This window comes from Caloenas nicobarica, chromosome 2 (assembly GCF_036013445.1).
Source record: "Caloenas nicobarica isolate bCalNic1 chromosome 2, bCalNic1.hap1, whole genome shotgun sequence".
NCBI classification, from domain to species: Eukaryota; Metazoa; Chordata; class Aves; order Columbiformes; family Columbidae; genus Caloenas; species Caloenas nicobarica.
The window spans coordinates 61,485,566-61,512,705 of record NC_088246.1 but is presented as its reverse complement, the minus strand read 5'-3'; the positions used below and the strand labels follow the sequence as shown (position 1 = coordinate 61,512,705).

Here is a 27,140-nt window from a genome sequence, read left to right as displayed (position 1 = left end):
GGACTTGGAGGTAATGGGGCCCAAGACAGTTGGTTAGCATTTGGGGACTGCTTCTTCCAAGCTCAGGGAAGTCAAGGAAGGGAACCAGGAGACCAGCTTGGTTAAACAGGGAACTGCTGGGCAAACTCAAGTGAAAGAGGAGAGTTTACAGGTCATGGAAGGAGGGGCTGGCAACTTGGGAAGAATGTAAGGCTGTTGTTAGAGGATGTAGGGAGGCAACCAGGAAAGCTAAGGCCTCTTTAGAATTAAACCTGGTGAGAGGGGTCAAGGACAACAGAAAGAGCTTCTTCAAATACATTGCAGATAAAACTAACACCAGAGGCAATGTAGGCTCACTGACGAATGAGGTGGGTGCCCTGGTGACAAAAGATACAGAGAAGGCAGAGTTACTGAATGCCTTCTTTGTCTCTGTCTACTCTGCTGGAGGCTGTCCTGAGGAGCCCCGTACCCCTGAGGCCCCAGAGGAAGTCAGGACAATGGGGGAGTTTGCCTTGATTGATGAGGACTGGGTTAGGGACCAGTTAAGCAATCTGGACATCCATAAACCCATGGGTCCTGATGGGATGCAGCGGTGGGTGCTGAGGGAGCTGACTGAAGTCATTGCTGGACCACTCTCCATCTATGGTAAGTTGTGGGGAATGGGAGAGGTGCCTGAGGACTGGAGGAAAGCAAATGTCACTCCAGTCTTCAAAAAGGGCAAGAAGGAGGACCTGGGTAACTATAGACCGGTCATCCTCACCTCCATCCCTGGAAAGGTGATGGAACAACTTATCCTTGGCGCTGTCTCAAGGCATATCAAGGATAAGAGGGTCATTAGGGGCAGTCAACATGGCTTCACCAAGGGGAAGTCATGCTTAACCAACCTCATAGCCTTTTATGAAGACATAACCAGGTTGGACAGATGATTGCAAAGCAGTGGATGTATTAGAAGGGGTGTGGTTAGTAGGTCGAGAGAGGTTCTCCTCCCCCTCTACTCTGCCTTGGTAAGACTGCATCTGGAATATTGTGTTCAGTTCTGGGCCCCTCAGTTCAAGAACGACACGGACCTGCTGGAGAGAGTCCAGCGCAGAGCCACAAAGATGATTAAGGGAGTGGAGCATCTCCTTTATGAGGAAAGGCTGAGGGAGCTGGGTCTCTTTAGTTTGGAGAAGAGGAGACTGAGGGGTGACCTCATTAATGTTTATAAATATGTAAAGGGTGTGTGTCAGGAGGATGGAGCCAGGCTTTTCTCAGTGACAACCCATAATAAGACAAGGGGCAGTGGGTGCAAATTGGAACACAGGAGGTTCCACTTATATATGAGAAGAAACTTCTTCTTGGTGAGGGAGACCAAGCACTGGAACAGGCTGCCCAGGGAAGTTGTGGGGTCTCCTCTGGAGACATTCAAAACCCACCTGGACATGTTCCTGTGTAACCTGATCTCGGCGTTCCTGCTTCAGCAGGGGGATTGGACTAGATGATTTTTCGAGGTCCCTTCCAATCCCTAACATTTTGTGATTCTGTGATTCTGTGATAATTTCACTGCATCCTTGTAGTCCTCTTAATTAGTCTGCCCCTTCTTCCAAAGGTTATAAATTCTCTTTTTATTCCCAAGTTCCAGCCAAAGTGCTATGTTCAGCCAGGCCCGGTCTTTTTCCCCTCCGGCTAGTCTTTTGGCACATGGGAACAGCCTGCTCCTGTGCCTCTAAGAATTCCTTCTTAAAGAGCCACCAGCCTTCCTGGACTCCTTTGCCCTTCAGGACTGCCTCCCAAGGGACTCTGACAACCAGCCTCTTAAACAGGTCAAAGTCTGCCCTTTGGGAGTCCAAGGTAGCAGTTCTGATGGCCACCCTCCTTACTTCTCCAAGAACAGAAAATGATAATTTCATGATTGCTATGCCCAAGGTGACCTCCAGCTGATATGTTACCCAGGAGTCCTTCTCTATTCACAAACAACAGGTCCAGTGAGGTGCCTTCCCTAGTTGGCTCTCTGACCAGCTGCATCAGTAAGTTGTCTTCCATACACTCCAGGAACCTCCTAGACTGTTCCCTCTCTGCTATGTTGTATTTCCAGCAGACATCTGGGAAGTTGAAGTCCCCCACGAGAACAATGGTTAGCGATTGTGAGACTCCTCCCAGCTGCCTGCAGGATATTTAATCTGCCTCTTCATCCTGGTTGGCTGGTCTATAACAGACTCCCACCAGGATATCCACCTTGTTGGCCTTCCCCTTGATTCCTACCCATAAGCACTCAACCCTATCATCACCCTCATCAAGCTCCAGACAATCAAACCACTCCCTAACATATAGGGCTCCTTCCTTGCCTGTGCCTTCTGAAGAGTTTATAGCCATCCAATGCAACACCACAGTTGTGGGAGTCATCCCACGATGTTTCTGTGATGGCAACTACATAGCAGTTTTTCTGCTGCACAATGGCTTCCAGCCCCTCCTGTTTGTTGCCCAGTTTGTTTTACTGCAGTTCAGCTCCTTCCGTAGTGTGGCACTAGTGCTTTGCTGATCTTTTTGTGCCAGGTTAGGTCCTTGACCCAGGTTATTGTTGATCAGATCAGAGCCAGAGGCTGTAAATGAACAGTGGATTCAGAGAAGAAGGCAGGAGCATAAACCCGACATTTTTTGCTGGATTATGCTATCACAGACCTGCAACCTCATTGCTCATCTGGAACAAAGGAGAAGGCATATACCTCACCAGCATGATGTAAGGCAAACTTAAGGTTTGCATTGTGCTTTGAGCTCTTCAGGTATAGGTATAGGTAATACTGTTTTAGGAACAACTCCAAATCTGTTTTGTCAATTTAATGAACTGATTTAACATTTTGCAGTATTTTTTATATGAACATAAGCTGCAGTCTTTTATGATAAAGTATCTTTTTTTTTGCAGGGATTAAAATTAGAAATGTGATCAACACGAAATACATACAAAAACATACAATGCAGAAAAAAAACTCTGAAGGTTTTTGTTGTTGTTGTTGTTTGTTTGTTTGTTTTTTCCCTGTTTAAAAACTTGAATCCCTTATGTGCACTAGGCTTGTATATTTTCCTGAAGCTGCTCTTGCTCTGATAAATAATGTCAGGGATGATTTGCCTCACTTAAAAAAATACAAACATTTGGATAAAATTTAAATGGAAATGTAGATACATTACTCAAAAAGCAACAGAAGCACTACTAAGCAAAAGGACACTATTTAGTCTGGCTGCCTTGAATTGAAAGAATTTTCTGATTCTTCTTTCACATATCTGTTGACTTTTTATTGGTCTCTTTAATAGATGAATTACAACAAATGTTAACAGAAGCAATACAAGTTAACTGTACAAGTTATTCAAGAGATCTACCACAGGTACCTAAAGGTGACTTTCACAGGACATTAATTTGTCCAATGTCTGCTACCATATAATGGAAAGCACTTGTTTCATGTTAATTTTTGACTTTTTTATGCTTTATGTTAGACTCTGAACATACTTAATGGTTCTTTTGTTCTTTCTTTGTTTCTTTAATTCCAATAAAAATTGTTTCCAAACAAGAAATCATATAGGCCAAGGAGAACACACACATTCATCACTGTAAATATATTATAGAAGAAGGAAATAGTCTTAATGTCGGCCAATGCATGTAGCACATACAGTGAGGTGGAAAAGCCTGCTGATATGCCCTCCAGACCTTTGTTCTGCTCTGACATGCTGACTGGGGAGCTATTAGTCTGCACCATACTCCCTCGTGCTCCGAATGCCCTAGGTTTATTTTCAAGGGATATGGGGGTACGGAGTGAGGTCCTCTTCTGAGTCTTATCACAATATGTGGCCTAGACATGGCTAAAGTTTGAGACAACTGGAAGGTTCCTCTGAATCCTGCAATGCAGGCTCTGCTGAAAAGATGTGAGACAGATGGATATGTAAAAGAGTCCCTCTCCTATGGAGTGGTTTTACGGAACAGGAAGTAAAGAAGAATATTCTTCCAAAAGGCCTCAAGACTTGAAACTATCTCAGCTGATGCAGAGAGAGGGTAAAACTTTTGTAAAGATATGTGCTTCAGCATCTGCCCCTGCTCCTCCTCCATAGCTACAGGGAAGGCAGCAGGTTCAGCTTTCACAACCATGAAACCACAGGGTGAGGTGCTACCCCCAGACGGGGCTCTATGGATCATTTTCCCCACTGTGTATCTGCCAGTAAGAGAAAGATCTGAATCCGTGTTCTGATTTTCAGGCTAAGGATATTCCACCCTCTCATTTACTGATGAGTGAAAGGGGTTCTTGTTTATGAAAATGTTTTGTCTGACTTTCAGCCAGTTGGGGTTCAGTGGGGATGTGCTGACTTGTCTTGGCAGAAGCTACTGACTGTCTCCCTCATGCACCAAAGGGAAGTAGAAATGGGTCATTTATGAGCTTCCTGCCTATGTATATTGCTGTCTTTACCTGAAAGATTGTAAGTCACGCTGTAAAATACAGAAGTTGAGTAAATTCAGAGAAGGATTAAAAAAAAAAATAACAACAAACTTGCTAGGGGCTCATGGACATCCTATGAGCACAAAAGAAGAGGTAAGAAAATTATTAATGAATTATTCATTCATTTCTGATTCTGATACATATGATTAAAATTCTGTTCTGCTGTTTCTTGCTGTTGTTTACAGACTCTTTTGAGAATTGAACACCTAGTCTTCTGCAACATCTGTAACATCATTATACTTGGAGGGAATTAGAAATACACAAAGATAAGAGTCTGTATTTCTTAATATTTTAGAAAACAGATTGAGTTTAAGGTTATAGAAGTGAGACATAAATGTAAGTTTTGTTTTATTTTCAAAATTTCCCATAGTGATAGCTTTTAATGCTACTTTGGCACTTATTTGTGAAAAAACCCTATTTTCAAATCTGAGCAAAAACCATTTTCTTGTGACTTCTGAGTGAGAAAAAGCTTAGCAGCTACAGGTAAACTGAGTGCTAATGCATTAAGAATGGAGATGTAATGTGTGGTTCTGCTCTAGAATATGGTCTGAGTTTGCCTTTCTGTTGCACTAGCATTTTGAGTAATACATTGCCATTGCAGAATGGCAATATGTAGTGTAAATCACGTATCTGCAGGGATTTAAAATAATTCATTTCTGCAGGAAGGCTTTTACTATTAATAGAACAAATGATTTTTTTCTTTAAAGCAAAACCTGCTTGGAAATTCATTAAATATAGTTTTAATATAATACATATACCTGATTATTAGAAAAACAGCAGTGTTACAGTTACGTTGGTATCAACTGTAGTTTACGTGTTTGCCTGTGGTTAAAGTCCTGAGTATTTAAAACATGTTTTATTCATGCCAGCTGCTATGGAATTTGTAAATACTGTCTAGCTGTTTTCTTTCAAATCATGAACAGTACTTCCCACTCCCTACCAGACAGTGTAATGCTAGTTAAACCAGTCTTCAAATTAATCACAAGGCTAGACAACTTACAGCACTGTCCAAAGGATGCTGTGGCAGCATGTTTGCCCAGAAAATGAAGGAAATAAATAACGATGGCACGTCTACATCATTTTTATGTCATAATTACCATTACCATGTCTAATCCTAGGGTAAAGGTTTTCAAAACGTGACTCAATGGGAGAATTTTCAGAGAAGAGTTCTAAAATTGTCTTATGGCTCAAAAATGATAGACTTCTGATGGTAAAGTAAAATGGTTCAATTTATTTAGCATCTTGCAGACAAGCTGAAAAGATGATTTAATCAGCATCACTAAGCTGCTGATTGACACCAAACAATTATTTCATCTATCAGACATAGATAAAAGATCCCAAAGTTATATGCTGAAATCTGCAGAATTCAAACTGTAAATTAGGTGCAAATTCTGTTCAGAAATGGCACTTAACCATTGGAAGACATGGCCAAAGTATACGGTGAATTTTCTGTCATTTAAGGTATTTAAAGCTAGCTAAAATGTCTTTCTAGTGATCATATTCTGTTGAGGCTTCAAAACATACGAAACATGATAGGTATGATTCTACAGTAACATTAATGATAGGAGGTGAAATTATAGCCTCACTGAGGTCTATGACAAAGTTCCCACTCCCTTTAATGAGGCCAAAATTTAATCTATAATTATAAAAATCTTTGATATATTCATTGAATTTAAGTTTGAGATCATATGGAGACTGCTTTACTCCACTTCACCCATTTTATTTTATTGCTATGATGTTTACCATTTTATTTTGTATTTCAGATGAGTTTTGAATTCACTTCATATGATTTACATTTTTTAAGCACCTAGGAGTTCACAAATGTTATGTCATGGCAGTCAGGTGAAGTCCCTGGTGACTGGGAAAAAGGGAAACATTGCACCCATTTTTAAAAAGAGTAGAAATGAGGACCCTGGGAACTACCGACCTGTCAGCCTCAGCTCTGTGCCTGGCAAGATCATGGAACAGATCCTCCTAGAAGCTTTGCTAAGGCACATGGAGGACAGGGAGGTGATTCAGGACAGCCAGCATGGCTTCAGCAAGGGCAAGTCCTGCCTGACCAACCTTGTGGCTTTCTACAATGGAGTAACTACATCAGTGGACAAAGAAAGGGGCATCTACTTGGACTTCTGTAGAGCCTTTGACATGGTCCCTCACAACATCCTTCTCCCTAAATTGGAGAGATATGGATTTGATGGGTGGACTGTTTGGTGGATGAGGAACTGGCTGGATGGTCACACCCAGAGAGTGGTGGTCAATGGCACAATGCCTGGATTGACACCAGTGACAAGTGGTGTCCCTCAAGGGTCCATACTGGGACCAGTACTGTTTAATATCTTCATCAATGACTTAGACATTGTGATCAAGTGCACCCTCAGCAAGTTCGCAGATGACACCAAGCTGAGTGATGAGGTTGACACACCTGAGGGATGGGATGTCAACCAGAGGGACCTGGACAAGCTCTAGAAGTGGGCCCATGCAAACCTCATGAGGTTCAACGAGGCCGAGTGCAAGGTCCTGCACCTGGATCGGGGCAACCTCTGGTATCAATACAGGCTGGGGGATGAAGGGATTGAGAGCAGCCCTGCTGAGAAGGACTTGGGGGTGCTGGTAGATGAAAGATTGGACATGAGCCAGCAATGCACACTTGCAGCCTAGAAGGCCAATTGTATTTTGGGCTGCATCAAAAGGAGCGTGACTAGCAGTCGATGGAGGTGATTCTGCCCCTCTACTGCATCCAGCTCTGGAGCCCTCAGTACAGGAAAGACATGGACCTGTTGGAGAGGGGCCAGAGGAGGCCACCAAGATGATCAGAGGTATGGAACACCTCTCCTATAAGGACAGGCTGAGAGACTTGGGGTTGTTCAGCCTGGAGAAGAGAAGGCTCCAGGGAGACCTTATTGTGGCCTTTCGGTACTTAAAAGGGGCCTATAAGAAAGATGGGGACAGACTTCTTAGAAGGGTGTGTTACAACAGAACAAGGCATAATGGTTTTGAACTAAATGACTTTAAAGCAGGTATGAAGAAGTGGAGATCTGCTGAGAATCTACATGAATATCTTAGTACAAAAGCTGAGAGGCCCAGTCCAAGTCTGTTGACTATCAGCTTTATTGTTGAAAATTAAAACACATAATTTTTTCTCCTCTCTTTTTTTCTGTGCAACGTGCTGATGTAACTTTGTCCAACAGAGTAGAAATGGCTCTGATCCATATCCCACCCTTATTTTACTCTAGGGACATGCACAGAACCAGGAGGTATGAGTCCCGCTCTAAGGGTGCAACCATTGCAGTTCTTTAAGGTACAACTTGAAGCCTGCTGGAGTCAATGGAAGGCCTTTCATTGACTTCAGTGGGCTTTGGATCAGAACCTCTGCTAGGCAGTTTTTGTCCTTGGCTTTTGTAAAGAAGATTTTACTGATGTGTGAATAGCATTAATCACCCATGCATACTTAGGAAAGAGTGATCTGGTTTCTGTGATATGGAAAATACCCTGCCAAAGCATGAAACCTTTTGATGAAGTCAAACAAAGTAAAACTTGCCCTCCATGACCTAAATCACCGCTCCTGAAATATCATTGGGATAATGCATTCTCCATCTGTCAGTCTGAGCTTTTTCTTGCCACAGGTGAACTAATGCAACCTTGGAGGTGTGCCATGGTTACTAGTATCTGGTATTTTACTAGAAGTGAGAGATTGGAATTCTTATTAGAAAATGTTAATTTTGCCCACCTCATGGAAACAACAGAAAATAAGGAGATTTTTGTCCCTGAATTTATGCCACCTGGTTTTCCTTACACCTAAATCAGCTGTATATCCTTAATCTTATCCTGGAGAAACCACTGGCATCACAAATGGGAGCTTGTTATTTAATGTAGAACTAATTATGGATTTGTCTGCAGTCAGTAAATGCAGAAAACTGAAATGTAAAAGCCTTTCAACAAAGTCTTTGCTACTACCTTCAGTCTTGACTGTCTTAATATATTAGGAACAGGGATGTAATTCTAATGAAAACAAGTCACACTAAATATTTGTCCTTGTGCCTGTTTGTTACCTTATGGATATAGAATATTGTGGCTATGTTTATTTCAAAGCTCACCTCAAATTCTGATTGATTGGACAGTAACTCCTATTTTAGGTAAGTAATCAGTGGCTGCCTGTCTGCCAGCATTGGGTTAGGTCTCACAGACTTCAATAATGAGTCTTTTACTGTATTTATATAAAAGTGAAACTCCTGACAGTCATGATAAAACTGGTTGCAATTTATTGCCTAGCTGCAGATTTTTTAAATCTCTCTGGCACTACAGGGTTATTACAGTAAGTTAGAAAGACAGGTGTTTTAAGTATGAACTTGCTGTTAAGATCTCAAAAATATTAACTGAGTGCTTTTGAATTGAAGCTTTGATGAGAAATAAATCCTTCTTATGACACTTTTATGCCATGTAGAGATGTGGAAGTGTGAGCAACAGCACCTGGCAAGCAAGCTGTCTTCTTTAAAAGCAAGCGAACCAGCTGCTTATCAGGTTGGAGAAGGATTTAGCAGAAAATAAAAGTCTACTCAAATGTTTATTGCTCAGATCTGCAAGAGAAAACTCATACTTTATGATTTGTCCTCTGGATAGTGAGAAAAATTGTATTTATATCTTCTATATTTTCAGACACCATGAAGAGTATTTGAATATGGGTCTCATTTTCAAGTGACCAATCTGCTTAACAGATCCATTTCTGTTCATATCAGTTCTCTCGTTTACAGAATGTAACCAGATAAGTAACAAAATCAACTTCCTTATGGAGAATAAACAAAACTTGTAGAAATCTTCTGTTTCAGGGTACAGTAGGGGTATGATTTCTGGATTTGCTTTGTATGGATCCCTTCTTTCCCTGTTCTTGCATGTGCGTCAGACAGATCTTCTCATTTAATAAGCCTCAAATGTATCTACTTTCTGATTATATGAACCAGCTGTGTTTTAATAACACTGACTAGATTAAGAAATTCTTACCCCAGCAGAGCAACACTAATCAAAATGTTTCTGGCTCTTCAAAGCCCTAGATAGTTAGCGGTCTCAGAAAACACTGGCATAAAAAAATTGTCGGGCCCCAAATGTGAGTTGATGCAAGGCTGGGATACTTAATGTGTACGTATTTTCCAACTGGGCAAAGTATCTCATCTGATCCCTTCAGAAAATTATTTATTTTGTTTTGCCTAAATCAGTCTGCTATGACTCCATAGGAAACACACCATTTGCCCCCAAAACAGAAGCATTTAACAGAGAAGAGAACCTAACTGTAGGTCTTCTTTAGTTTCCACTTAGCAGTAAGAAAAATAAATCCAAATGGAACAGCATGCAAGAAAGATGCACCCATCAATATATACCCCTCCCAACTTCCAGGCTTTTGCCTGAAAAGTATTTGGATGTATCACCTATATATTTTTTAGATTATCTAGAATTTTGCAAATAATTTTAAGACAATTCTACTTGAATCCATCCAGTGTTATTCTGAGTTCTGAAAGCCTCAGTCAAATGACATTATCATCCACTGAAAAGTTTTCTTTTTGATGTCTTGAAACAATAACTGTCAGAGATCTATTTTAGTCTTTAGGTAGATGATACTGTGACAGCTACTACCTTTCATCTTTTGGCTTGGTTCCCAAGGAGACTTCCCCTTTTTATATTTCATTTGTTATTGGTCTTGTTTTGCTTCTGATGAACTATCAAATCCAGAATAATCTATCCCATATACCTCACTCTCCTGCCACTAAAACTGTTCTTACACCCTGCTGCAATTTCCATGTTTGCAGATGTGACAACCAAGGAACTAAAACAGAGTGCTGTAATGACCACAGAGAGAAAGCTGCCTGGAAACACTGATTGCTTCTTGCTGCACCCCCCTCAGTTATTGAAATAGTATTATACTATCTCAACTGAGATACAGAGAGATGAAGTTCATGCCTGTGCTGTACCAAAACCTAAATAAGCCAGAGCTATGTGCCTTCAGTAATGCTCTCTGTCTCCGACTCCTGTCACACAAACACTTAAGCATCTGCTCATCTTTGTGGAATAGCTCTCCTGATTTCACTGGACTGCAAGGTAAATTTAAATTTAAAGATGTTCTTATTTGCAGACTCAGGACTTATGGCATGATATCTACTTGTCTGTGCATCAGGCTCATCTGCCATTTAAGATGCTGTAGGGTATCCTTCCTGGCTTCCGGCTCTGCTGCTTAAGAATGGTGTGAGTTTGTCTTAAGTCCCATGCTATCTATCAGCCCAGATGTCTCTGATGCCCTTGAGCATCTACAGTGACATCTGTATTAGCCCAGCTGTCATCACACTAGAATGAGGATTTCAGAACAACATGACCTGATGAAATAAGGGAAAGAATTGCTTTTGTTAACTCCTAGGAATGTGATCTACAAGCAGAATCCTATCTACTATATTTTTATTTCCTAAATTGCACTCATGTCTTCAGAGAGATGGAGATCATCAAAATACAAAATGGTACAAGCTACAAGGAATGGAAACAAAGAACCTACGACTTACCTGCAGTGCGATGTCCCATGCATTCCGTGTGATGTTAACAGTATGGGGCTGTCCATTAGCCATGTTTCTGTGGTCGACATCAATGTTATATGGCTCTTTGGTGCCTCCTAGGCTGTACCGAATTTGCAGATACCCTAATGGAAGAAATGTAAAAAGCACACTCAAGTATTTTGATCTTTATTCACCAGCTATTTCCCCCTCTTTTATCTTTGCAGACAACTGTTATACTTTTACATTAATTACATTGCTCTCAGAGCTGATCTCTGCAGTAGAAGAGCTAGTGTTTGAGATTATAAAGTTACCGGGCTGAAAACTGTTTCTAGTTTATAACCTAGAAGTGTGACAACGATCAGCATTGCAAAACCGAAGTGTTTGTAAACAACTCCAGATTGCAAACCAAACAAATCGGAACTATGCCTTGAACAATATAGACGATTCATACAAATTTGCACACATCAAGTAGCACTTTATTGTGGAGATTATTAGCCTTGCTGCAGTAAAATTCTTTGGAGTTATACAAAGCATGATGTTTTCTAAAGAATAAACCATTCATATGCATTGAATAAAGGCAAAATTACAACTAATTAACACTGACACATAATCTGCATCAGACTTTCTTGCTCTCACATTCAATTGTGATTGACAGGTGACCATCTGGACTTTTATGGAAATTTAATAATATATGGTGAAATGAAAATCTCAGGTTATGTTGTTGAAAAAGTATAGTCAACAGTGGTTAATTGATATTCATTACATACTGCCAGACAGCTTTTTCTTTTCTAAACGAATGTGAAGTGTCTGCTCTTTATAACAGATTTTAATATTTGATTAAAAGGAAGGATGTTTGAAAAGGGAAATGCAGACTCTATTATTTATCAAAACTGGAAATATTCTGCCCAAAAGAGCAGTTTAGATATCTGACATGGGACTCCTCTCATGTGTCTTCTTTCTCATATTAACTTATACATATTAACACTCATATTAACTTATACCATAAACCAGAATGGTAGTAAAGTCATCCTAATTGTGATTTTCATGGAGCACCAAGGCAGTATTTGGAATCAAAGTATATTCAGTTTATATATAGTTTAAATACTGTAACAGCAAATGGTTTATATCCAACCTTCAGCCACTACCAAAATGTTTAGGATCTTATATATTAAGCTACATCCATATTAGAGCCACCTCAGTGGGTATCCAGTTTTTCTGAAGAACAGTACATCACACTTTCCACTGACTACTGGTGATATTGTCATGAGTTCAGCATGCCTACACGTTCAGTAGATGCCTACATGTGGATGCCTACTTGTCCCCTCCATAATGCTAGTTCATGGGATGGATCTGACTGTTATAGCAGGGGAGTTTTTTGGTTTTTTTTGTTTGGTTTGGTTGGTTTGTTTGTTTTCCACTTTGTTTTGAGAAGAAGGGTTGGCTACCGAAACCTCACTAAATTGAACCGTTATATCAGTACAAAATCTAGTAAAGCAGAATACAGGTTCTGTTCCTATGTACTTTACTTTCATGTGACAAAGGTGAAAAGACCTTCTCATTAGTTCAGAGTCTCAGCTGCATGTTGGTGTTATCAATTGTACCTTCAATGGAGAGAGCCCAGAGCGGTTGCTTACCAGATGGCTTGACAAGCACAGCCATGAAATCTTGGGTATAGGAGCTGATGTACAATAGGACACAAGGGGACTTGGTGGTACTGAAGCTGAAGCTGAGCTCTTCTTTATTCAAGTTGAGGTCGGGTGCTGTGATCTCAGGATCTGTAGAACTCAAAAGTGTTCGGCTAACTAAATCCTTCATGCTAGTCCCTGGGGAGTGGAAATTGTAACGAAGCCATGTGCCCTCTTCAAAAAATGCTCCAACATCTTGAACATAGGAGAAAAAAAAAGAAAGGCGAAATTAAATGTGCTGAGACCTTTTGGATGAAACTTAGTACTACTGACTTGATCAGTACTAATCTGTGCATGTTTCTACTGCTGCATTATTCAAGCACTTACCCAGTATTTAGGTCAAGACCCTCACTATTTTCCAATGAGAATGAAAAGGACAATCTCCATTTTATTGGTAGGTACCTAGATTCACAGAGCAAAGGACAGATTTCCTTTGGGTCACACAGAAGTTCTATGCTTATATCTCATATCAATACTATAGACTGGAGGATCCATGCTTCAGATTTTTTCTCATTGAAGTCTTGCAGTGGATAATGCTCCAAAGAAGGAGATACAAGGAAGAGAGTTTTAAGGGACACAGTAAGCAAACAGTGTCAAGAAAAAGGACAACCAGCAATTCTGAGCAGCAAATCTGAGTAGATTTGGAAGGACTTCACAAAGGAATGATGGCAATTCCAGCACCTGAAAGATTTGGAATAGGACTGGACACAATGCTAGAAAGTTATTCACTGCTAGCACAATCTTTCTTGAGCACTGCAAAATCTGGATGTCCTCATGGGAGATATAATTAACCGAGGAGCTTGAGTCAATGGGGAACAAGGCAAGAGACACCTGAACTGTAGCTCCCAGGAGGTGCTACACAGACAAAGTTTTCGAACCAATCTGAGACAATACTCTTGACAGAAAATAGAACTATTTTTGGCAAAATTAATACTTTCAGCTGAAAACCATTGTGATTACGTCTCATAATAATGGAGTCCTGCCTATTTCTTAACATTAAAAACATAATTAAAAGTTGACATTCTTACAGGGAAGGCTGCCTTTGACAGTCTCCAGTGGGAATCACAGCAGAGCTGCCTACCATTGGTAGTGTTTAACCTATTAAGTCTTTTGGGGATCGCTGGACTGGCTTCCTATGGCAGTTATTCATTTAGCGACATTGTGGTCCTGGATAGGCTTTGTTGTCTGGGACAACATCATTAAAGGAAATTTTTAAATTACATGTGAAACTAAATAAGAAGGAGTGTTCATGAACATTTCATCAGCGATTAAAGAACGGTGAATAAAGATTATGAGCATAGCATATGAGTACTATATTTAAAGAATGGTTATAAGCAATGCTTGAAGAGGTCATTTAGAAAAAATATTTTGTCATTTACTATCTTCTTACATGATACAAAGTTGCCAAAGATTGGTACAAAATTGCCCATCTAAACTGCTGAAAAATCAACACAGTGTCTTTATTTTAAAAGAAATTTAGTTTTTATTCTCCTTTAGTATTTGGAGTCTTTACACAATTCTAAGCAAAGGCTTTATCTCAAAACATACGAAGCAAGATGTGCATTCCACAAGCTGTGCAGTGATACAGAGCAAGCCAGGAATGAGTCTGCAGACTTCGTTCAGAGTAGCTGAGAAGAAAATAGATAAGAAGACAGATAAAATTATAATAGACTTTACCGATGCTCCATTCCAGAATTTTGCCAAATTTAGTGCTGGAAAAGCTTTATGTTTTCCTGTAACCATATAAAAATTATCCCAAACTCAAAATATCATAGTCACTGTCACTGTGTGGCTGTATAAAACATGGAGTCAAGTTGTGCCTCCAAGGTGCTATAAATAATTCAATCAACCTTGTAGATTTATAGCTACCGTTTTATTGGAGAACCTTAACTCACCCTGAAACAGTTATGGAAGAGGCAATTCAGTTTAACAATTATATTTTGCAGTAGACTCAACTTCAGTACTCCTGGATTAAAAGTGAAGGCCCCTATCCTGAAAACGCTTCCCCAAATTGTGATGCCTTCTGCCGTCATACAGCAGTGTTGAAATAAGCATTAACCCTTACAAATCTGAAGCAGCACACAGTGTAGCTCTAAGTATTTGCAAGACTGGCTTAAAAATATCCCTGTGACCGCTAATTTATTCTTCTTCAACCTCTGCTTGTAGCTCAGACAAGCTGCTCCTCGGGCAGATGCTGTATCAACTATGTGGCGGTGGTGCTGCCAGAGCTGCTTGCCAGAGCCAGGGCGCCGGGCCCCAGTGCGCCCCACACTCTGCCAGCGGGCACCACACCCCCTTGCAGAGGCTCCACGCACGCACCCAGAATACCGATGCAAAATTATGTTTGCCTCCAGCCTGTTTACTGCTTGCCATGTCTTTTATTTCAGGAGCGATCTTCAGGATTGCCCAGCACTGTGCTTGCCCAGGGCCTCACATGCTTGGGCATACTGGGACTTGCAGTCGTGACCTCAGCGCTGCTCTGGGGCTGAACTGGAAAGCATGCAATGCATTTTCCACAGCGGTAGAAGTTATGAATTGCTACTTTAAATGTTCATTACTAAAAAGAAAGCTTTAAGTAAATGATGCTCTCTGAAATGGTAAGACTTCTTTTTTCCCAAAAGGATTTCTTGACAAAGCTAAGAATGTTTTGTATGTTTAACTTGATTTGCGCTGAGAAAAATGATATTCAGTATAGCTGTATTACTACAGGCATATAAGGTACTGTAACAAGCCTCAAATTTCTCCTCATATGCACAACATCTCTTTTAAGAGGAAGGTTCACTTTGTGAACTTTGTGAACTTTCCCTTAACAGGAAGATACTGAAATCCTTCATGTTCCAGCGCAGTCAAGAGGTCGATGTACATGATTACACTCTTTACTGAATGAAGCTGAGGTCCTTGCAGCAGGGCTGCAAAGTGCTCAGCAGCTCACAGGAGCAGGCTGTTTAAACTATTAGGAAACATCATAAAAAGCTAAAGGATAATTTTCTGTATAATGAACACAGGCATAAGATGATTTGGAAATGTTGAGGGCTCATCAATGAAAAAACTATCTACTTGGAGGTCACAAGTGTATCCTCTGCCTGAAACTCTGATAGAAGGAATATTGAAGTTCTTCATTCAGAAAACCATTCAAGCTGCCTGAATAAAACAGATAAAACACAGCATAAACCCTGCTTCTGAAATGTGTATGATGTTACCATGCCCCACCCTCTGCTTTCTTTCGTAATATTTCAAACGCTGTTTGAAAAAAATGAGTCTTGGGGCATCAGGCGTAAGGTGCAGTGAAGGGTTCCTCTGCGAACTGCCCTTTCAAGACAGAAGCTTTGAGGAAATTCATGTGGTGGTAACAGATATGTTTTCTTTGGAAAGCAGTACCTATTTCTACACCAGTACGCAGTGTTGTCATCCTCTGTTGACAGACTTTGCAAATACATACAGTTTGGGCTTGCTTTGTAGAGGAACCCAGGACAGGATTTGTGGATCACTAGAAATTATTTTATCAAGTGAGATGCATTTCCCCAGTGTGAACTGAACATATTTTACAAAATTGTCTGGCTTTAATTTGAAAAGGGATGATGCAAAAGCTGATCCAAAACTTCCACACAAAATGCACATATATCGAGAACCAACAAACTTATTTTGAAGGTTACAATTAATCTTATTTTGAAGGTTACAAGTCACCTCCCAGTCCCACTCTCTCCATTCAGCTACTTTTCTTTTTGTACACTCTATGTCTGGGATCAGAAGTGTTATAAAACTGGAGGAAAAAGCCAAATAACTAAAACCCCCACATTTATCTTACAAAACTTCCACAATCTCACAACATTTCTGGGCCAGTGTTGTAGGCCTAAGAAAGTAGCAACCTGATTCTCCTTTGCTGCTGGGTTAACATCAGTGAAATGTCAGTGTTCCTTCTTCTCGGGTAGGTACAATGATTCTGTTAGCCATATACTCAGGCACATTGAGAATTTGTCTTCTTTCTCCATTACTTTTTCCTCACTTGCTTAGAGCATTGCCAGCACTATACAGGTCTGGCTGAAGATTTCAGCAAGGTTTTCTATCTGGACGCATATATAAAAGATTCAGAATTCAGCAGGCTTTACGGCAATGGAATTGCCTCTGTGCTGACAGTCAGGATACAAACGTTAATAGGGATTGTCATGAATCAAGTGCAAGATATTATTCCTAATAAATGAAGGTGCAACAGATGTGTGCAGCTACCAGAAAAACCCAACCCCCCAATTTAAACACAGAAACTTTTCAAGAGTGGCACTGTAAAAAAATGTACCTTCTGCAGTAGGATAGCTATCACTGGCTCACAACTGTCACTTCACATTTTTCCAAATAAACTCAAGACCTGGCCTGTGTCTCCTTTCACCTGGGGATCAAGGAGAAGGGAATGCTGGTTACTTCTCTGGTATTACTGTATTTGGGGTTTTTTTTATGTTGGACCTTCAAAAAATCGTATTAATAGGCAGTAACAGTGTAAAATCCCTGCCTCAGAGAAGCTGTGGACAAAATCCTAACAACTATGAAGCCTGGCCAGGACACATGAAAAATTCTCCCCACTTTGTTTCACAAAGCTGCCTGAAATGCCTTCCTAGAGGTGTATGCCTGACCCATCTGGAAGCCTTAAATGTCTCCTTGGCCTTGCAGCAGCTGGTAAATTAAAAATATTACTCCGTGATGCTGCTTGCCAGTGCTCAACACTATGTCTTCCCTGCACGAAGTTCTGGATGTGAAAAGCAGCACTTAAAAAATTCCTAAGCAAGGACAGTCACTGGAGGCATTCTGACACTTGGTGCATGTACAAAGATTATTAGGGTAATTTACAGTTGAACAACACCAGTTTGCTGGTGCATAATTTTCTTTCCTTTTTGATTACTCATACAGTTAAGAATATTGAGTATAGATTAACTAGAGCTTGCTTGTCTGGCTTGTGGCTAAAAATGTTCTAGAGAGCACCAGAAATTGAAGCTACTTCCAGGCTGTGGTCACATTTGTGGACTGTTTGCTGAGATACATCCTGGCCATAGGACATCAGTAAAGGGTCAGAATTTCTCAGCTGTTGATCTGGGACAGAATTTACTTTAAGTGCTTTGAAGATGGCAATGCTTATCTTTTATCTGGTTAGCTCACTCAATTCTGCCTTCAGGCTCACAGTATTTAGTTCGTGAAACTAAGATGTGGGGATTTAAAGGTTCTGTCCTGCATCCTCAAGTGTCATATCCTATGGGGCCTGATCATAAATCCATACAAAGTCTCCTGCTTCCTTCAGTAGAACAGGATGAGTGTCAGGGAAGATGAAGTTAAGCCACCCGATTCATTGCATCTTCAAGCCTCCCTAGTCGATGCTGACAGGCAGATTCTGCCAGGAAGCAGTTTGGCATAGCTAAGTAAGGCTGAGCTCTGAACCTTCTTCACAGGAACCACTATTTCTACCTCCATTAACTACATACTGAGAGCCCAGGGCAGCAAACCTCCTACAACTGCCCTGTAAAGCTCGTCCCTTTCATTCTGCCTTGCTATACTTGGACAGAAGTGCACATACCAAGGAAAGCCTAAAAATGTCAGGAAAATCTCAGTTGCGGTTCATTCTGCACTGATGTGAAATTACTATAGACTTTCTATAGCTATGGCTGTTTGAGCTGACGTCTAGGACAGCAGGCTGAGAATAAGGGAATGGCAACTTGCTCTGTGTATTCTCTGCTGAATCTAAATCAATAGCCAGCTCCTTTTTAAATGGAGATATCCATATTTGTTAAAAAAAATCAAATAAAACAGGATGGATGAAGAAAAATGTAATGTCAAATATACGACAGACCAGGTTTCATGACTTCATGCCAGGGAGTCTTTGGAGGTGTTCTTTAGGTAACCTCAGAGAAAACCTTGCAGCTTTGCAAGAGTCATTTGAGAAATATTAGAGACTGCCATTTGATGATTGAATGCACAGTATTCGGAGTAACAACTTTCATAGTTTAGATCTGGGTTCAATTCCTTCCTGTACCACAGGTATTCGCTCTCGAAGCGAGCAGCTTCTTGCTTCCCTCATCATCTCATTCACTTCTGCATTACCATAATAAAAACATTTTCTTGCATCACAGAGCTATTGCAAGGATAAATATCTTGTCAGCTTGTGAGGTGACAATACTACCCAAATCAGGTGAATAAAAAAGATACTCCATGCAGGTTTATAAATATTGCACACAGGTGTCTGCTGCGAGAAACTCAAGTCTCTCAGTTGCCTTTGTGTAGGCATGCAGCAGCTGGCAATGTTGCTGAAGCTGCTCTACTAGTCCTTCATAAAACATCTGTATTCAGTGAGCAATGACACCAGAACAGGCCTATTATACTTACCTGACAAAGAAATTTAATGTTTATCACATTTTCTGAGCTGGTACTTAGTATTTTTTAGCTTACTATCCTGATTTATTTGCTTTCTGAATACAGAATAAGAACTCCTTGCATTTTAGAAGTAATTTATTATGGATGGTAAGTAGCCTGGCAAGTTAAGTTTATAATCAGGATGATATCTCTTTGAGATATGTAAGTAGTATAGGGAAGGTTGGTTTTGCTTTTAAAAGAAAAAGCAAAGTTTTTTTCCAATAAAAGAATTCTTGCAAATTAAGTGAAATGTAATCTTCAAAGCACTAGAACACAACTGTTCGTGTTTAATACGAATTGACATGGACAGCAGAACGGAATAGCTTTACAGAGTATATATTTTTTGGTAAGTATGTATATTTACTCAGTCGAGGCTAACACTCAAGTCCTGAAGTTTGATCTACAGGTAGAAAAACCTGACTGCAGCATTCAGACTAACCAGACTGGGAGCCTAACATTCCCAACCTAGGGAAGATTTCTGATAAAACTTTTGGCTAACAGATGACAATCATGTTGTGAATTTTGGGGGGTGGGTAGGAATGTTGTCTTGATTTTCCACGTTCTTGGATTATGAGCAATGGAAACTAAGAAGTTAGTTACCTTAAACCACTCGAACAATCACCTCCCCATTACTTACGCCAAAGCAACGAAATGTGTTTGCAACCAGCAAAATAAAGGGAGTTGAATAGGTATAACCAGGGCAGATTTTGGAGATGATCAAGTGTCAGTCTAAGAGTCTGCGGAAGGGTGCAGAACTGCTTCACCCATGTGCTATAGATCCAGAACAGGTATGTCATTTTTGCATCCACTTGCCCTAGTAAAAAGATTATTTTACTCTTTGAGGCAGAGAAGGGAGCAAGAAAGGAAGGAAATCTGACTATGACAGTACTAGCGTAAGTGATTTCAGTATTCACACAACTATAAAACAAACAAACAAACAAAAAACATAAAGAAGGTCAGTTTGGGCATTGGCATAAGGATTGCAATAATTCACACTGTGAATCTGAGCTTTACATGAAATAAAGAAAAAAGTGTATACACTGCTCATCTCCTTGGTGTTTGTCGATGCAAACTGAGTGACTATAGAAACTGGGAAGCTTTGAATTTACCCTTCCAGCACACCTGAAAGGCACATGAGTCACAGCATCAGCCATTTAATTTTTATTTTTTGGCTATGCTGTCTTGGTGGTGGGCAATTTCTTCTCCTGCAGTTGATCCACAGCACTTCAATACCAAAGGGAGGAATGCTTTGTCCCTGTGGGATCCTCCACATCACAGTGCTTCCACATGCTCTGCTTAGCCATTTCACTCTTTTTGTTTAAAGGAAAGAAATAGTTTGTTTTTTTAAAGGAACAAAATTTAATTGTTTTATTAAAAATGCTTTAATGATGATAGGACAGCTGTGGGAGAAAAGAAAAAGAGAATTTGTGCCTAAGCAAAGGACAGGGAAAGGTCAGAAAGCAATCTGTAGGACTGCGGAAATACTGCAGGTATTCCTCAGAACAATTTCTCTGAGCAATGATAGGAGAAGCCAATTGCATAAGCCCCAAATACAAAACAAAAATAAAGTTAAAATAGATGTCAGACTGCATTTTTGCACATTTTTTGTCCTTGTAAAAAAAAATAGTGTAATTTCCAGGTCACTACCACATCAATCACATTGTGATCTGCTGCTAATATGGCTGGAGACAATGCAATTTCTTGTCAGCCATCAATCAGTAGCTCTAAGGATGGATTTGATCAGCAAAGAATCCACAGTATGTCAGGCCTGTTTTTATTGTGAGATGTGTTTACTACTTAAAACCATTATATAGTGATTTATTTATAGCAATGATGTTTCTTTTTTCTTTGATCTTTTTTCCTATCACTTCTTCTGCTAGCAGTTTTGATATGTAACTAAACCCAAAATGTTTACAATAGGGGAGTGACTTTAATATAAAAATATTTTTTTTAATAAGAAAAGACTCCTGTGGCAAATTATAATCAACAGGAAGAGAAGACTGTGGTATATTCAAGGATATTATATTATGTCACCCTTCATTCCTGATGAGTAGAATATTTTTCTGGTAATATCTCATATTTATTTGAATGTGATGACTTAAACAATCAGACACTATTGATTATCGAATCAACAGAGCTGCTTGGCCTGGAAGATTTACTCAGAGGAGTAAAATAAAACCTAGTCCTAGTTTACTGTGCAAAGCACTAATCTTGTTATTTCAGAGCAGCTGACATGAAATTCCAGTGAAGGTAACAAAGAAAATATTCTTGTCAGACTCACTCAACATCACAGCATCCAGCTGCATACTGTGGTGCACGTTAGAAAACCGCAAGTGACAAAGCAGTATTCAACTATGTCCTTAGCATAAAGAATGGAATTGCTTGAAAACACAGAGTATAGTTTTTGAAAACATGTTCACAGACATTTCAGTGCTTTTAAAGAGAGGAAAGTGTTAATGAAAAATGAATCAAAACATTAGAATTATGATGTTTTCATCCAAATCAACTAAAAATAATTTAGGTAACATTTTTATTTTAGAGGGAAAGCAGAGAAAGATTCCCTGCTATTTTCCAACAAATTTTATATATATATATATATATATATTTAACTAAAATATACTTGGCTGTTTTGCCACTATTTATTTAGCTGTACTGTATGTTTGTCCTTTGTACCTCATTGTCAGAGACTCAAAAGGATAATGGCTCAAACGTTGTGGCAAAACCAGTTCATCCAGCGGCAGGAGATGGGACATTCGGTATAAGGTGAACTGCGATTTACATATCAATGACAAGCTACAGAGGCTGGCTGGCTGCTACAGGAGGTGGGGGGCATGTTGGAGAGCACGTAGCTCTGTCTTCTGATAGGCCCAGCATGGTATTAAGGGAAAAGCCGAGACACTTCAACATGGCCCGAGTCTTGTCTATCTTTTGCAATCACTCTCTCAGACTTTTCTCTCTTTAACAATAACACCTCCGCAAAAGACCAAAAGTTACACAAGCGGGCAACCCAGAGGGCTATAAATGCCCACCTTGTGCAAGCACTGGTGGCACCCACCCACCATCCCGAGAACCACTCTGCCCACCAGTGTCACCACATGAACTGAACAAGACACTGGAGGATGCCGCACATCGCTGGATCCGAGACTGCAAGCTCCATCACACATAAAGCGGAGCCATAAGGATGGTGAAATCTTTCTCTCTCTTGTCTTTCTTTCCTATACTTCTATTCTTTGGCTTCCTTTTTTATAAGTAATATAGTAACATAAGGTTTACAGCCTCGCATACGCCGCAAACGTTTTATGTTTACCGGTTGACCCTACAATAACATAAACCTTTCTGTCACCAAATCATTTGCTAATTGGGCCAAGTTGCCTTTTGTTTATGGACCTAAAGTACTGTGTGTACTGTTTTCCAACCAAAGGGACCCACGAACCTGAGTCACCTCTCCTCCCACCTCATACCTCTGGGCAGGACGTGACAGTCATGAACCAAGAGGACACAGTAGAAGATTCCAGAAGCTGATATTAAAAGAAAATGTAGGATCCCTTTCTTACACATTCTCATTAACAGCACTGTTTGTTGTAGAGGTTTTACAATTATTTTGGTCACAGGATGCCCCAAAAGCAGTCCATTTTATGTTTAATTTATACTCTAACTCTATTGCAGTGCCACCTTGCTGTTTCTACAGAGAAGCCCCATGAAGTCACTCACATTAAGTCATACTTGGGGATATTCTAGATGAGTATGGCAGTTTTCAGCACTAACTGATGGGAAACTGGTAATTTGCATTTTGTACATAAGGTCTTCAGGATTTAGAGAGATATTTTTTTGCCTGGAATAGTTTTGATATTTAAAGTAGAGATCGGTTGTCATGTTTAAATGGCACAATACTGTGTGGTACAGAGATCTCCATGCAAGCATGAGTAACTTCGCATGATCTACTGCCCCCCAGCAGCAGTAGTTTACAGCAAGTTTTACTGTGTCTCCAGAGTATCACCGTCAGAGCTTCAGGCCTTTGGCTGGAGTAGGAGGATGATAAGGAGAATATTATGGTATAATATAGTACAATATTACTGCTGTTGCTATGACAGTGCTTACAGACCAGACAAAACCAGGGTTTTTCTGTGCTAGTTGCTCAATTATTCCCCTAATTGTGTTTCCTATTCTGTTAGCTCCACATCCAGGAAAAATAAAACACTTTAGCTCAGAGCTAGTTTTGGCAGAAGTTTGGGGTTTATCTATCCATAAAAGAAACAGAAAAACACAAATAAAAGCCAGTGTGATGAGTTTAGGCAATACGGAATGAAATTTAAAAGTGAATTCACTGAATATGGCATGGCAGCAATTCTTTTTTTTTTCTTTCCATTCGACATGTGTGATCTGTAAGAGAATGACCCAGTTCCAGCCTGAATGTGTTTCCTCTACATAAATGCACTAGCAAACATAAATACTAAATATGTACTGCTATTCTTCAATTCATGACAAACCATTTGCTAAATTAACTGAAATCACTGTGTTCACATTCCCAGGAGTTACTCTATGTACTCAATGTGATGGATATGTTTTAAAATTTGTCTTTGAAGCAAGACAGCATGGTGAAACCTGATGAAATTCCTGCATGCAAGCAGGGTGGAAGCCAACACCTAAAGCAGCAGCTGCTTCACTTCTGCTGCACTAGAAATACATCATGTTTATTGGAATTTACAAAATAATCATGCTAGAGATTCATCAGAATATCTGGTGACATGAAAACAATCCCTTAGGTTTTAGAGGGTGCTCCAATGCGTGAGCAGCATCAGCATTGGACAAAGCTCTGTTTTCATAAAACGAAATGAAGATGGATATAAATGGATATAAATGAAGGTTGCAGAAGTGTGTGAGGAGAAAATACAGACCATAACCAAGCATCAGGTAAAAAGACTGTCTCTTTCTGTTATAAACTTGGTTTCTTCTAAATGTGTCAGGAAGGGAGCAGGGTATGGATATTGGCAAAGTAATCCTCAAAGGTTGACTTGGAGAAAAGAAAAAAGAGAGGTTATGAAGGAGTTAGAGACCAGAATGTCAAAGGACAGGAGCTTTCCCTGGTGAGCTTTTTGGTGACTGGTGACTCAGCCTGCCTGCAAGTTTCCTAGAACAGTGGGTAACCTAGAAGCACAAAAGCAGTTCGTGACACTAGAGGTTTCTTTAACATCATAGATACTGATGAGAAAAGCTTTCACATTTTTAGCTCAAACTGTAGGATTAGTACTATTTGAGAAAGCTTCAAAATTGTTAGGAAAAGCAACAGACTAGAGGATTTTGTGTACCAATAAAAGCATAGTGAAAGCAAGCTATTGAGAGATATTAGCACCTCAGCTAAATCTAACAGAACCTTTAGAGGTGTTGAGAAGAGTAATTCAAGGATATAATGAGAATATCCTGTAAAAGTAATGGAAAAAAATGAATGGTCACAAAGCTTGCAAAGTGTGTAAACATTTGGAAAAATATATTCCCCTTACTATTTACTTTGTCACGATCATTCCTGGTCAAAGTAAGAAAAAACATGTGGAAATAAATTAGCATCTTCATTCTCACTTTTTTTTTGTCGTTTTGTTTTGTATATAAGATCTCTCTTTCCTTCACTTCCTGTCTTTCTTTCTTACACAGGCATATGTGTCGATAGTAGATCAGTCTCTTACAATCATTGATTTTGAAAATTCAGAACATACGTTAGGAATTTCCGAAGGACAGACATAGACACAGGAGCTCTTTACCTTCCCTTACCCTAGCAAGTACAATCTCTAACCCAGTTTAAGCTATTACAAGACTTGATCTGTTTATAGATGGATAAAATTTTTAATCCAAACTGTGGCCATCTAATTTATAAGTTATTCAATCCAAAGCTCACATCTATGTATCTCCAAGTATGTTTCTGAATGAGACTAGGTAGCTTTCGTTTAAATCCATGTTTTTTTTCTAAAGAAGTAACCATGACATTGTTCAACAGCTCGAGACTACGTAATACAGCCTGCCAGACCTGCTATGACTACAAGCATTCCTTGATGCATTTTGTTGTTGCGTTATTTGATTTAAATAGGAAAATACATAAGTACTAATGAGAGATGTGGTTTTAAATCATCACATTTAAATCCTGGGTAGATAATTTGACTTGTTTGTAAGTAGTATTAAACAGGATTTACTTCTTTAATTAATAAAAGCTGAAGAAGTGATTCTGTTGTGGTTTTTCTCAGGCAGATAGTTCTCCCTTGCTGCGCCTCCTGCACTAAAGCATTTACCTTTAATGCAAAACGGTCCATCATAGGCAGTTTTGGAGCAGTCACATGAGTAGCCATTGTATTTCTCGACACATTTACCACCATTGGCGCAGTACATCCCATAGCTTGTGCAATGGCCAGAGCAGCCAGGCTTCACCCCTGGTGTGACTTTTGCTCTCTCTTCCAGATCCAGTGTCACCCCATTCATCCTTAGCGAACGAATGCAACCTAGGAAGCCTCGCTGGCCTCCTGCAGCACCTGAGGAGGAATGTAAAACTGTGAGACAACACCGAACAGATTTTATTTTTGTTGCTTTACATGAAATATCCTGCTAAACTTGTGACAACAGCTGGAAATAAGTAACTTCTTTGTAAACACAAGGAATTGCCTTGTCCTAAAGACAATGAAATTAATTAAATCTAACCTTTTGATACCATACAAGTAAGCATAAATAGCAGGCATGTTTGCTTGACACTGATTACACATTAGACATTCTAGTCCTCCACTGTAAGACTTAGTTCCATTTCAATATTTTTAGAGATAACAGTGGAAGACATGAGCTTGGCTCTGTCGCTAAGGTATAGCCTTACTCTCCATATGATCAGTGATGATGGATGCTAATAATAATGCCATAATATGTTACGCAGTGTTACAATTTTTCAAAGCCACGATGAGGAAATAAGGAAAAGATCTAAATCCCCATTCTCAGTTGCAATAGAAAGTAGAGATGTTAATTTCCAGGCAACATCATCTATATTGTTTAGTTGCCTGAGTATAGGGTGAAGGACATAACAAAAAAAATCTAGGTTGAGATGGCTTTTCTTCGCAGTCAATTAAAAACTGTTCCTTTTTTCCCCCCTGGTAAAGACTTGCTGAAAAATGTGATTTCACCTAGGAAGGTCTTATCTGGGGGTGGATTAGAAACAAAACAAACACACTAAAAATGAAAAGAAATAACCATGAGTGACTGTCATCCTTTCTCCTCATCCTCTCATCTCTTCGACTGCCACAGTGCCGCAGGTGCTGAGGAGTCCCTGAGGAGATCTGAATGCTCATCACCACAGAGCATTGAGGCTGATATTTACCCAAATGGGGAAGAGGACTAAAGACAAACCAAGGAGAGAGGGCTGCTTCAAATCGGCTCTCAGTAGCTGCATGATTTGGAGTAAGAAGAGGGAATGCTTGGATCTCTGCCGAGTGCGCAGGGCAGGGGGCATTCTGATGTGATTCCATTCTATGTAATCTAGCATACACTGCAATGATGAAAAATAGCCTAATTCATCTAATTCTTTCCTCTCCCGGTGAGTTAGGACACTAGGACATGAAGTCATCATCCCTCAGGCTCTCTTGCGGGCCCAAAGATATTTATTCTACAGAAAATAGAACAGAAGGCACTAAAACAATTCTTGTTCAGTATTAGTCTCCAGGTCTTGATGTTCAGGGTGTTCATTTGGGACATCCCAACTCAAATCAATTCTTTTTCTAACTCTGGGTAAAAACTTAAATCAGAGGCTCTATTCTTTGAGATGTGTTCTCCAATCACTCAGTTATACAAAATTTCTATGATTCAAAAAGAAAGAAAATCTGGTGCAGACTTGGAGATCCAGTTTTTGTCAATAAAGGTATTATGTATTACAAAACATTGCTGGTATAGTTGTTAATTCAAAACTACCAATAAAAATAATAATTATTAACAATTCCCCAAGTATTTGTTCTGGAAAAAAAATCCAGATCTTTCTATTTTCAGCAAAACGCTTGGTATTTCTTTTAAAAGGTTATGGGTCTTGCTTCTAAACAAACTTCACATTTCAGCTTATTTTGAAACTGCCTTGTATTGGAATCACAATTGGC

General features: G+C 39.8%; 1 protein-coding gene across 1 annotated transcript in view; it reads right to left on the bottom strand.

Moving 5' to 3' along the window:
• The window catches only part of CNTNAP2 (contactin associated protein 2), a 1,184,740-nt gene that overhangs the window by 65,198 nt on the left and 1,092,402 nt on the right, over window positions 1–27,140 (bottom strand). The window contains exons 18-20 of the mRNA XM_065627584.1: window positions 25,311–25,547; window positions 12,598–12,843; window positions 10,973–11,106 (exon numbers count right to left, since the gene is read on the bottom strand). Coding sequence (XP_065483656.1) covers window positions 10,973–11,106; window positions 12,598–12,843; window positions 25,311–25,547 — 617 coding nt within the window. The remainder of the gene's footprint in view (window positions 1–10,972; window positions 11,107–12,597; window positions 12,844–25,310; window positions 25,548–27,140) is intronic.